The following is a 12,485-nucleotide window of genomic DNA, read 5'->3' as shown; positions in this document are numbered from 1 at the left end:
TCTCAGGCTCCGTCCTCCAGTCTGCGTGCCTGCCCTGCAGCCTGGCCGTCGGTCAGGACCCATCTCAGGCTCTGTCCTCCATAGGATGCAGCTTCTCCCGTTCCCATCCCCCGCCAGGCAGATGTATGTTCCGTCTCCTCTGGACTCCCACAGTGCTGTCTCTTTTTTTAAAATTAGTTTTTATTTTATTTGAGTACTTGTCTAATCTGCTCTGCTTGAATGTAATAATCTCTCTGAGCAAGTGTCTTGTACTGTAGTTTCCCTGGAACACTGTCCACAATGACATTTGTGTAGCAGTAAGGGTTGTAACAACACCAGTAACAATAATGGCTACTAACATGTATTGAGCACTTGCTGTTTGTTGAGCACTGTTCTAATAATTTTTCATAAATTAACATATTTAATCCTCTTACCCTGTAAGGGAGATACTATGCCTACACTGCAGGCGAGGATACAGGAAAGAGAACTTAAGTAGTGGGAAAGCAGCAGGATTGGGGTTTGAACCCCCCAAGTCTTAACTGATGACTTAGGAGACTATGTTCATTTTTTTTTTAATTTATTTTTTTATTGAAGTGTAGTTGAATTAATGGGACGATATTATTAACCTTCCGGCTATGCTGCCTTTTCGTAATACTCTGTAAATAATGAATTGTACAAGAATGATATTTTCTCTGGCTTGAAGATAAACACAGAGGTAGAAATAGATAGAACAGCATGGTAATCCACGCTACTGAATGGCAGTTTTTAATTTATGCATCATTTCATCTGACTGGATTTAGCAGTGAATCTACATAGCCTCCAAATACAGGTTGAAATATTTTCAGGAGAATATTTTAAACGACAGACAATCCTTCATAAAGCAGGCAGACTAGAGCTACCTTAGATATAAGTTCCCCAGTACATGGGTTAAAGAATTTTGAAAATAACTCTCTTGGTTAAAGATTTCCAAATAGGAAACCAGTGGAATTATTTAAGCTTTTTCATGAGGATATTCTGAAGGAACTAAGTATCTTAAATGTTTTAAAAAACTATTTTCTGCAAATAAACTGTCCTTTTCCTCCCTCCTTTTTTACAAAGCTAAACCAGTTGTTGTTAATACCACCCCAGTGCGGATGTCCGTCCCACTTGTCTCAGCGCAGACAGTCAAACAAGTGAGTGTCACGCCGCTTCTCTCCGTCTCTCCCAAACAGAAGTTTACCTGTAGAATGGAAAGTTAAGAAAAGATTTATTTATATATTTTTATTAAAGCAGAGTTGATATACAATATTATATGTTACAGGTGTACAGTATAGTGATTCACAGTTTGTAACAGTATACTCCATTTCTAGTTACTATAAAATGTTGGGTATATTCCCTGTGTTGTACAATTCCCTATATTGTACAACACAGCTTATTTCTGTTTAATGGTTTGGACCTTTTAATCCCCTAAGTCTAAGAGATTTCAACTGAATTGAGAAGCTATGAAATTTATTTTTGTGGTCCCTGATACACTGCCTTTCTTTGTAGGTTGTTCCAAAACCGATCAATCCAACTTCTCAGATAGTCACCACCAGCCAGCCACAGCAGCGGCTCATCATGCCTGCCACCCCACTGCCACAAATCCAGCCGAACCTCACGAACCTGCCACCAGGCACTGTGCTGGCGCCAGCCCCAGGAACAGGGAACGTGGGCTACGCAGTGCTTCCTGCTCAGTACGTGACTCAGGTATGGGCAGAAAATCCAGTCACTGCATTTCAAAAAGCTTACGTGTTTGTGTGTGCGTGCTCAGTCGACTGTTTGCTACCCCATGGACTGTAGCCCTCCGGGCTTCCCTGTCCATGGGATTCTCCAGGTGAGAATACTGGAGTGGGTTGTCATTTCCTCCTCCAGGGGATCTTCTCCACTCAGGGATTGAACCCACATCTCCTGCATTGGCAGGCAGGTTCTTTACCCCTGTGCCACCTGGGAAGTCTCCTTGGAAAAGTTAATCCGGTCTAAGATGTCTAGCATTGTCACATTCTAAAACTACTCAAAAACATGTAACTCAGTGTTAAGACTCTTTGCAAAACCGTGACATGTTAATAAAAACTTCCAAGTTTATTTTTATATATCTGTAGCATTTAGATATGTACATTGCAATTCAGGTATACAAGTCAGACAGTTTGGAGCTGAGAACAGTTTGGTGGGAGGGCAAGAGCATGTAGATAGAAGAGAAAGTAGGTTGAGTCAAGATGAGCCGTCCCAGTGAGTTTAGAAAAGGCTGTGACTGTAATGAAGAAGATGCCACTGACTTGTTCTTAGAAAATAGACTGTGAGATGTGTTTCCAGGTGACGTATCTGGTAGCGGTCTGTCCAGACCTGGTCATCTTTAGATGACAGCTGTAGATGGCATCTGGTTATCTTTGGCCTCAGAGCCACATTGTCTAGTTGGCTGGCTTTCATTAGGAGTGCTGCTTTCTAGGAAGCAGATAGAAGTTTTCCTTTTCATGTAAGAATCAATCCCTGGTATCTCAGATGGTAAAGAATCTGCCTGCAGTTGAGGAGACTCAGGTTCTATCCCTGGGTTAGGAAGATCCTCTGGAGAAGTGAGTGGCAACCCAGTCCAGTATTCTTGCCTGGAGAATTCCATGGACGGAGGAACCTGGTGGGCTACAGTCCATAGGGTCGCAAAGAGTCAGACATAACAGAGCAATTAACACTTTGACTTTTCTAAGCTGGTGTTCAGTTTTGATGTATTCAGATTATAAGAGAGAGAGGCAAATTTTTCTGTGTACTTTAAAGAAATGTACCTTAGAGTACAATATCTGGCTACTGGTTGAAAAAATTAGTGTTCAGTATTTTTATCATTATATCTCTTTTCTTATATTTAGAATCAGTGTGAAATAGAAACTTAATTATTATGCATATCACTTCTCATTCTCTATAACTTGTGATAAATGACCCCAGTTTATTTGCAAGTAGATGCATTGCATTTTTCTTGCTGATACAAGTTACTATAATATTTTCAGGACATTCATCAAGAATTTTCTAATTTTGCTACAATTATTCCTCTGTGAAAGAATTTCTTCCGTTTGTGCCCTGTGGTACTTTAAAATGTTCACATTGTTTTTTTACCTCTGGTATTAGTTTTGGGTCTTTAGAAGAGCTCCATGAGGTAGTAAGTATTTTTGTATGAAATTTTCCATTCTGTTATTCCTATTTTAAGAGGTGATTTTGTGCTTCTTCCCTATCATTATATTTAGGAATATTGTCCATTTTTGTAAACAGGGTCTGAAATTACCTTTCTTTATATGTAGCTACAGCAGTCTTCCTATGTGTCTATAGCAAGCAACTCTAACTTTACCGGAACACCTGGTATCCAGACCCAGGCAAGGCTTCCGTTCAATGGGTGAGTGAGTTATTTGAATATGTTTTAAGTTGTTGCATCAGGTTAAGTGCAGCATCAAATATCCATACATATTTCAAAATACATGTATGTGATTTTTCTCCCCTCAAAGCCATGTGAGCATGTCCCTGCAGTACTTTTTATTTTGTAATACTTAAACAGAAAAGTTGCAGGAATAGTCAGAGAACTCCCAAATTATCTTTTACTCCCATTCACCAGTTCAGCTGCAGGTGTTTTGTTATTTTCTGTTTTCTCTCTTTCTCTATCTCCTCCTGAATATGTCTTAAAAATTATATTACCTAGTTTTTAAATTATTGTTTAGAGCCTTGCTTTGGCAGGTTTTTTTTTTAATCCATTAATTGCTGTCTTTATAATATTGGTTGAGAAGCTTTAGTTAGTTACATGGAACCAATCTTCCCCTTCTGTGCCCTCCTGAATTCCAACCTCACACACCCTTTTTACTTACTACATTTTATAATTGAATCTCAAAAGAGATGAGGAGATTTCAACTTTAGTTCTCTTAGAAGAGAGAGTACTTTTTGTGGATTGTTCTTTAGAAACTGTTGATAACTTCCTTTTCTCTGTTTTAGTCCATATCTTGGTTTTATCTTTCTTTTCACATTACAACTTGCTTTTTGAATTTAATGTATATGGAACAACATAGCAAATTTTTATTAGAGGTGGATATATTTGTTAAAACTTTATTTTAGGAGGAATTTACAGGTTAGACACTTTTCTAATTTTACATAGTTACCTTCGATTGATTAAAATGTGTATTTTTGTGTGTGTCTCTATAGCATAATCCCATCAGAGTCTGCCAGTCGGCCCAGAAAGCCCTGTAATTGTACAAAATCGCTGTGTTTGAAATTGTAAGTCTTTTTGCTACTGTTTCCTCAATTTGATATAACTGAAAATGCTTTAAAAAATAAATGGAGCTAACAGAATTCTTAACAGACCGATTTCATAAGTCCTAAGTAAACAGACAAGTGAATGCTACAGGACATATGATAGTGTACAAACATTCTCAGTTGGGAAGAAAGAAGCAGGTTTAGGGTCTCTGCCACAAGGGAGGTACAGCAGCATGGGACAGACATGGTCTCTGTCCTTACTAAGAAGTTTGAACTTATTTAGGTCTCCTAAGTGAGATGGTACTCTTGAGTAGCCTTTTAAATTGCTGATTAATTTGCTTGTTAATCTCAAAACTAAGAGATTTGACACGAAACAGTTACGTAAAAAGCAATGGTCTTATGAGGGTTTAGAATCCAAGGAAACATGACAAATAGTTCAAGTGAGCAGGTTCTGCTGATAGAATATAACCCACGTTTTTCCTTTTTGTGATTTTGAAATAACTTTGAGTGCATAAGGTCACATAGCTCTTCTATTGACAGCGGTTACTACTGGAACTAAGTTTATAAACCCAAATTCTAGAGGTTGGGGGCTTTACCTTTGAGCCCTGTCTTGTAGTTGACAATCAGTGTATGTTGTCAACTCTGTAAGTAAGTGGCTCAGAGTACATTTCTAAAATGCTTTACTGCATGTATAATGCTACTAAATAAGATAATTTCTAGCTTTGTGTTTCTTTAAACAATGACTTTTTTATGTGACTTACACTGATTTTTACATTCCAGATATTGTGATTGCTTTGCAAATGGTGAATTTTGCAACAACTGCAATTGTACTAATTGTTATAATAACTTGGAACACGAAAATGAAAGGCAAAAAGCAATAAAGGTGATTATTTTTTATTTCTTTTATCTGACAAGTTTCTTGCTTCACCTGTTTTTTGTTGAGCTCAAGTATTTTACAAAGAAAGTTAATTCCCTTTGCAGAGTTGAAGTTTAATCTACTGTGATTTAACATGGCTTGATATTTGATCTGTTTTGATAGGCATGCCTTGACAGAAATCCAGAAGCTTTTAAGCCTAAGATAGGGAAAGGGAAGGAGGGAGAATCTGATCGACGTCACAGCAAAGGATGTAATTGCAAACGATCAGGATGTCTTAAGAACTACTGTGAATGCTATGAGGTGAGATGGCTTGGGAAAAATGATCGAACCATCTTTTGAAAATAACTTTAGAAAGGGCATACAAAGAAATTTACTGTGGGACTTAACCTGGTGATCCAGTGGTTAAGACTCCGTGCTTCCACTGCAGGGGATGCAGGTTCGATCCCTGGTTGGGGAACTAGGATCCCACATGCCTCACAGCACAGCCAAAAAAAAAAAAAGTTGGGAAATTACTTTGCTTTTGCAGTTTGAAAATACTGCAGTTGGAAAAGTCAGCCTTAATTTGAGGAAGACCTGCCTTCTGGCTTCCCAAGCAGGACTTTGGAGGAACAGTATCTTCATTTTTTCACTACAGTTTGGGGTCTCATTGGCAGCTTTATCAGCTCATAACTTCTTGTACCTGGAAGTATGCAAACCATAGTACCAGTTTATGGATTTTCAATAAAAATAACATCAAAGTGGATGAAAAGTTTGTAGTAGTGGTTCTTCACTGAGGGGTATTACTACACAGTTTCTCCCCCAGAAATTTTTTGGAAAAATATGTGGATAACAAATTAGCCTGCATTCCAGGGTGCAGTCCTGAGAGTATAGTCTTATCCTGCCCCAAATGCCACTAGTGCTCTGTTGAAGAACTTTGTAGAAAACGAAATTGTGTTAGGAGGTTTGCCTTGTGAGCATTAAAGTAGGTAAGGAGGACTATGTAGTTGCTGGATAAGGTTACTGAACTACTGAAGGGTTTGGGGTATCCAGAGGGGAAAGTAGGGTGGGAGAGGTATTCATAATAAAAATAGTATCTGTGAAATCCCTTTAATATGATACTGTGTGTGTGTGTTTCCATAAGTGGGACGTCCCCAATGTGTTGATGGTGATTTGATTGAGGTGGCTGGATTATGGATGACCTTTATTTTTTAATATTGCAATGTATCACTCATATTTTTTAGAATGAATATACTTTATTCATATCAGGAGGAAAATCTATATAGTGAGGAGAAAATTGGTATGGAAGGCCTCAACCATAGTATAGCCACTCTCAGAATGGCCAACAATACTGGGCCTGTCTACATGCAGAGCTGGCCCATTGGGCGTTGCTAGCAAGAGATGTTTCCATTTTATCTTCCGTCAGTTGACAAGCTAACTCTGTTATCTGTTGACTTGATCACGGAATCTACTGTAGGGATGCCCTGTGGTTTTTGTTTTGTTTCTGTTTTTATTGGCGTTCAGTTGCTTTACAACGTTGTGTTCGTTTCTGCACTACAGCAAAGTGGAATGAGCTATAATATGTACACATGTATCCCCCCCTCTGTCACCACAGAGCACTGAGTAGAGTTCCCTGTGCTGGACAGTTGGTTCTCATTATCTTTTGGTTTTGATTTGGAAGCTTTTCTTTTGTAAATCTTTTAGGCAAAAATCATGTGTTCCTCAATATGCAAGTGCATCGGCTGTAAGAATTTTGAAGAAAGCCCAGAAAGAAAGACCCTGATGCACCTGGCAGACGCAGCTGAGGTCAGGGTGCAGCAGCAGACGGCGGCGAAGACCAAGTTATCCTCGCAAATTTCAGACTTGCTGACCAGGCCGACACCAGCTTTGAATAGCGGAGGAGGGAAGTAAGTTGGCATTTTCATACCTTTCTATAGTCTGATGTATTCATTTCTGATAAAGCTTCTCTTGTGGGGCAGAATTGGGCTCCTATTTTTGGCTGTTGCAAACCTGACTTTTCTATTTCCTACCATTAATTACTTGTGAAGGAATATAAACGTAACAGAAAAATCACTGTCATATATAGTTGTAAAATGCACAGTAATGTTTTAGGTCACTGGGCTTATTAATTGGATTTCTTCCTACTAAGAGGAGGTAATTATGTAATGTGACAAACCCTGAAGAAAAACAAAATTTTTGTATCTCTTACTGGTTGTTATTCATCTTTCTTTCCATTCTTACCTTCTCTTGCCTTTCCCGTGCCCCCCTGGCACTTTGCCCACCTCACTGGAGCCCCTCACATACTGTACTATTGAAGCTCCTTCTTTTCTTAGACTGCCGAGCTCTGGAGCAGGAAAGCTGGGGCCTTACACTCAGGCCAATCTGAGTTTTACAGTTACCGGTGCACTTGTGGTTTGTGACTTTGCCAGGCACTTCATCTCTCTGAGCCTCACCTTAGTTTTCTTATCTTTACCATCACCCTTTTCATGTGGCCATGAGGAGTCAAGGAAAGTTTGGCAGGGCCCAATGCAACAGAGTCTGCTGACTTGAATTTGTATTTGAGTCTGTAAGAGGTTAATTTGAGGAATTATTAAATGGAATGAGCCTTGCAAATGGAATTTTATTTAAAATGCCTAAGTTGAAATAAGATCCAATTTATAAAACTTATAAAAGTAAGGCTTTTGTACAACGTATTTTGGATATTAATTCTAGAGAACTCCAATGCTGCTGCTAAGTCGCTTCAGTCGTGTCCGACTCTGGGTGACCCCATAGACATCAGCCCACCAGGCTCCCCCGTCCCTGGGATTCTCCAGGCAAGAACACTGGAGTGGGTTGCCATTTCCTTCTCCAATGCATGAAAGTGAAAAGTGAAAGTGAAGTCGCTCAGTTGTGTCCGACTCTTCACGACCCCATGGACTGCAGCCCACCAGGCTCCTCTGTCTATGGGATTTTCCAGGCAAGAGTACTGGAGTGGGGTGCCATCGCCTTCTCCGAGAGAACTCTTATAACTGGCATATAATCAGCAAGAGGTTCTTGGACTGACTGAAGTAGAAATGGGCAGACACCTTCATGAGAGGTGCCACAGGGGGTCCTTTCTGGTCCCAGTATACCTTTAGATGATTAAATCTAATCTCGCCTGTTAGTCACTCAGTCGTGTCCAACTCTGCTTACTCCATGGGCAGCAGGCCACCAGGCTCCTCTGTCCATGGGATTCTCCAGGCAAGAATACTAGAGTGGGTAGCCTTTCCCTTCTCTGGGGGGATCTCCCCAGCCCAGGACTGAACCTGGTCTCCTGCACTGCAGGCAGATCCTTTACCACTGAGCCACCGGGGAAGCCCAATCTAATATCTATGTGGAGATTAAAGATAATGCTATGCTAAAACATTTACAGGTAATTTTTAACCTGAAAAATGTTTGTTATTATGAAGTGTGAAAGAACACAAAATTATACACTATAATCAAAACTTAAGTACAGAGACTTCCCCAGTGTGGTTATGACTTCATGCTTCCATTATAGGGGGCAAGAGTTCAATCCCTGGTCAGGGAACAGAGATCCCACATGCCACGCAGCACAGCCAAAAGAAAAAAAACACTAATTCTAAGAAAAACTGTATTAAAAACCCCTACTAGCATGTTAATAGGCTTTTGTCTTTGAGTGGCAAAAATTTGAATTTTTTTCTTTCCATTTACTCTCCTATAGTTTCCAAATACTATATAATGAATGCTACTATTATACATGATTACTTAATTATATGATATTATAATATTAACTTTAGTGAAGTTTTAGTATTTGAATTCTATTTAAAAAATTTCCATGCAAGTGTATAGCAGCCGAAATCCTGTTACCCTGTCTTGTCATAGTGGGCATTCATTTCTGACTTTATTCATTTGGTGGTCCTTTTGATCAGTGACTGCTCGCTTACAGGTTGTTTAGTGGTTAGAGCAGGTTACCTGATTTTTGTCTCTTAGGCTTTAAGACTTGGTTCCATATAGCTAGCCTCAGGATGGATTCCTCTGAGTTAATACTCAATAGTTTAGGTCTTTATGACTGAAACTTCCTGTACAGAACAGCATCTGTGTCCCCATTGTTTTGTTTTTGTTACGGAATAATGGTAAATTTTGGTGTGCTTTTTAAAAAAACATTATAAGGGACTATAGGAAAGTGCTTTATTTTCTGTGTTGTCCAGGAGATGACAGTGCTTTCAGTTTCCAGCATTACACATTTCATTCATTGAGCAAATATTCATGGAGTGTCTTTGTATGTCAGGCACTGCTCTCAGAAGTGCAGAAACGAGAATAAGTAAAACAAAAACTGCACTCAGAGCTTACATTCCTGAATCAGGAGGACTTTTGTTACAGCAGTAGCCCGTAAACATGTAGAATTACATCATTCAGTTAACCAGGTAATCTTGTCTAGGTCAATGTATTTTATTATCAACTGTTATATTTTAAAAATATGACATTCTTTGGGATGTGCTTGTGTTCATGGCACAAACTGTGATGTTCACTGTGCCAGTTGAATCATGAAAGTGTAGACAGAGTTGTCCACGTGTCAGCCACTTCTGCCGATATTCAACACCACCATCATCTCTCTCTCTCTCTCTCAAAAATCATTGCAGGTTGCCATTTACGTTTGTCACTAAGGAAGTCGCTGAAGCCACGTGTAATTGCCTTCTTGCCCAGGCGGAGCAGGCAGACAAGAAGGGAAAATCAAAGGCAGCTGCTGAACGGATGATACTTGAGGAATTTGGGCGATGCTTAATGAGTGTCATCAACTCTGCAGGAAAAGCTAAAAGTGACCCTTGTGCCATGAATTGCTAACTCGTGCACAAAAAAACTGCTAAATGGAACTGTACAGAAAATTGAAGGTTCAGGGACACTTGATTTTTCTGGAAATAGCTTGATAATTATTGTATTGTTAATTCAGTCCTTGAGACCTGAAATTATATTGATGGAGAAGAAATTTTGGGAAATTAGTACATTTTAAATCTTAAATCTGCTTATGCCCCTTCTAAATTGAATTTTTCTTCATTGTATTATATAGGTTTTTAATTTGCTTGGGTTTCTTAAGAACTAGATGTTCTATCCTTCTGATTCTATTGACAAAGAACATTTATAAATTGCTATTATATAATTTATAATGTATGGCGTTGTATGACTTTATTCCAGTACAAAAAGCCAAAGTAGTGCTGGTATTACCCAGTCATTCTTTGGTACTAGCAGATAGAATGTCTATATAAACAAATTCTTACGAAACATATTCAAATGACATTTTGTGTTTAGAAAAGGACTATCTTTTTAAGAAAAATCAACTTTTTAGGGTGAATCCTGGAATAATATCCTGTTGTCAACTTTGGGAATTGTCAGAAGGGGAAATCATTTGTAGGCACACTTTAAAAATAAGAGTTATTTTGCTTTTTTAAAAAAACATAAAAGTGTTAAGGGACAGAAAATAATTCTCAAAAGATGGACAGTTTCTTCAATAAGGAGTGACTAAGAAAGGTTCTGAGATATTTCCATTTTCTTTCAGAGAGGCGGTATGTATTTGAAATAATAAATTGCCAGTGATTAAGGGGTACTATTAAAATGAACGGTGCATATAGAAGTAAACATATTATTATTATGTAGTGATAAAGTAGAACCTTACATAATTATCAGGTATGAAATTTGGCTTGGATGGAGAAATAAAGGGTATTGAAGCTCTCAGAGATGAATTTAGAGGAGGATTTTTCATCTATCCATGCAGTTCTCTTTATAGACTTTTGAACTATGAGGTTTCAAACCAGTGTATGGCTCGCTCTTGATTTACTGAAAGGGGCCTCCTAACAAAGCTTTCAGAATTATAGTGGGGTTTCTTTTTATAAGGGAAGCTTAATATGGCATTATTTTTAGCCAGTGATTTGGTAAGCCTACAGTATGAATGTTTTCATATAATTACTAAATAACATAAATCATTTTCAATAATTCAGAATTCAAAAGCTTTATGAATTTAACAGCCTGTTATAATAGGACTCTGGATTTTATGATGAGAAAAAAAACATGTTGGAGTTCAGGCATTTTGTTAGGTACCTTAATCCTCAGTAATTAGTAGTATATGATTATTACATTTCCTACAAGGAATCTATAGTTGTATGTATTAAGTGTGTATATATGTTCATATGAACATGCAAGATATAGGCAATAGAAATTAAGTAATCCAAAAGAAGATTCCGTTATTAAGTATCTTCCTTTTGAAATCTGGATTTATAAAGTCATAGTGCAGTAACTTTAAATGTAGATAGTGCCGACATTCTTAGCACCTCACTCTAGTATGTTTAATTAAAATTTGTATAAATGTAAATTAGTGTAAGAGGATAAAGTAATATCTAATCAAGTTATTTTTCAAAAGATTACAATACCTTTTTGGTCTACACCTAAACTGTGTTCATTTTGTACATATTCTGTGTTTAATTCTAATTGCACCTTTGTGATGTGTATTTATATACAGTGTGCATAATATGTTTGTGAAATTTGGATTACAATTGTAGATGATGTATGATGGCATTGCTTGAGAATGTTTTGCTTGTAAAAATTTGAAGGTGCAATCAAATGCTACTAGTTTTTCTGATTTTCAAGAAGCTATCTAAAGTATTAAGCCTTTTCCTTCTGTGTAGTACTTACTAAACAACTTTTTGTATTTAGGCATTTGCATCAAATTGCTGAACAAGATTAATATCCACATTAATTCAACAATTTTAAAAGACTATTTGGGGAGGGTTGGGTATATAATTTTTTAGCTCTATTTACATCCCAAAGTAGAAAGATAAAATTTATATTTACTAGAGCTATTCAAAGAATACACTTTTCTATATTGTAAAAACAGGAACAGCAAAATAAATCATACAGAAAATAAACATTTATACTATTCTGTAAAAAGGTTTTGCATTTTTTTCTTTAATAGTACCACTTTTAACTACTGAACATGCAAGAAACCTTTAAATATCTGATATTAAATAAACTTGACATTACTTCTGAAGGCACACAACTGAAAAATAAATCTATCATTTTGCCCAATTATCATGAACATAAATTGCTGTGAAATGAGAATATCTTATTTCCACTGTTCTTTTAAAGAGAAACTCAGTCTACTCTCTTTCCTCTTCATGTTTGATGTTCTTATGGAGAGCACCTTTCTTAATTTTCTTTTCTCAAGAACTAGGTCTTACCTCTGGACTGTATGGGAAAACAGAAACTTCATGTTGCAGGTAATAAAACAAGCAGAGCAGTGACACTGGGGGATAGACAACTGCTTTAGCCTCCCCATTTTCTGATATGGACAACTGACATTTTCTCAGTCTTACGTAAATAAAAATACCTTTAGAAAACTTTTCTATTTTTATTGTTTTATAACACAAATAACTAAGATGATGAATACTTGTTA

General features: G+C 37.5%; 1 protein-coding gene across 5 annotated transcripts in view; it reads left to right on the top strand.

Moving 5' to 3' along the window:
* Positions 1–12,429, top strand: part of LIN54 (lin-54 DREAM MuvB core complex component) — a 63,308-nt gene extending 50,879 nt beyond the window's left edge. For all 5 annotated transcript variants that reach the window (XM_040237235.1, XM_040237233.1, XM_040237231.1 and 2 more), the window contains 8 exons: positions 1,078–1,151; positions 1,507–1,704; positions 3,276–3,367; positions 4,162–4,233; positions 4,993–5,095; positions 5,252–5,389; positions 6,770–6,972; positions 9,685–12,429. In XM_040237235.1, coding sequence (XP_040093169.1) covers positions 1,078–1,151; positions 1,507–1,704; positions 3,276–3,367; positions 4,162–4,233; positions 4,993–5,095; positions 5,252–5,389; positions 6,770–6,972; positions 9,685–9,886 — 1,082 coding nt within the window. In that variant the 3' untranslated portion in view covers positions 9,887–12,429. The remainder of the gene's footprint in view (positions 1–1,077; positions 1,152–1,506; positions 1,705–3,275; positions 3,368–4,161; positions 4,234–4,992; positions 5,096–5,251; positions 5,390–6,769; positions 6,973–9,684) is intronic.
* Positions 12,430–12,485: the final 56 nt, after the last annotated feature.

This window comes from Oryx dammah, unplaced genomic scaffold (assembly GCF_014754425.2).
Source record: "Oryx dammah isolate SB20612 unplaced genomic scaffold, SCBI_Odam_1.1 HiC_scaffold_3, whole genome shotgun sequence".
Classification (NCBI taxonomy): Eukaryota; Metazoa; Chordata; class Mammalia; order Artiodactyla; family Bovidae; genus Oryx; species Oryx dammah.
This window is presented reverse-complemented; position numbering and strand designations above follow the sequence as displayed.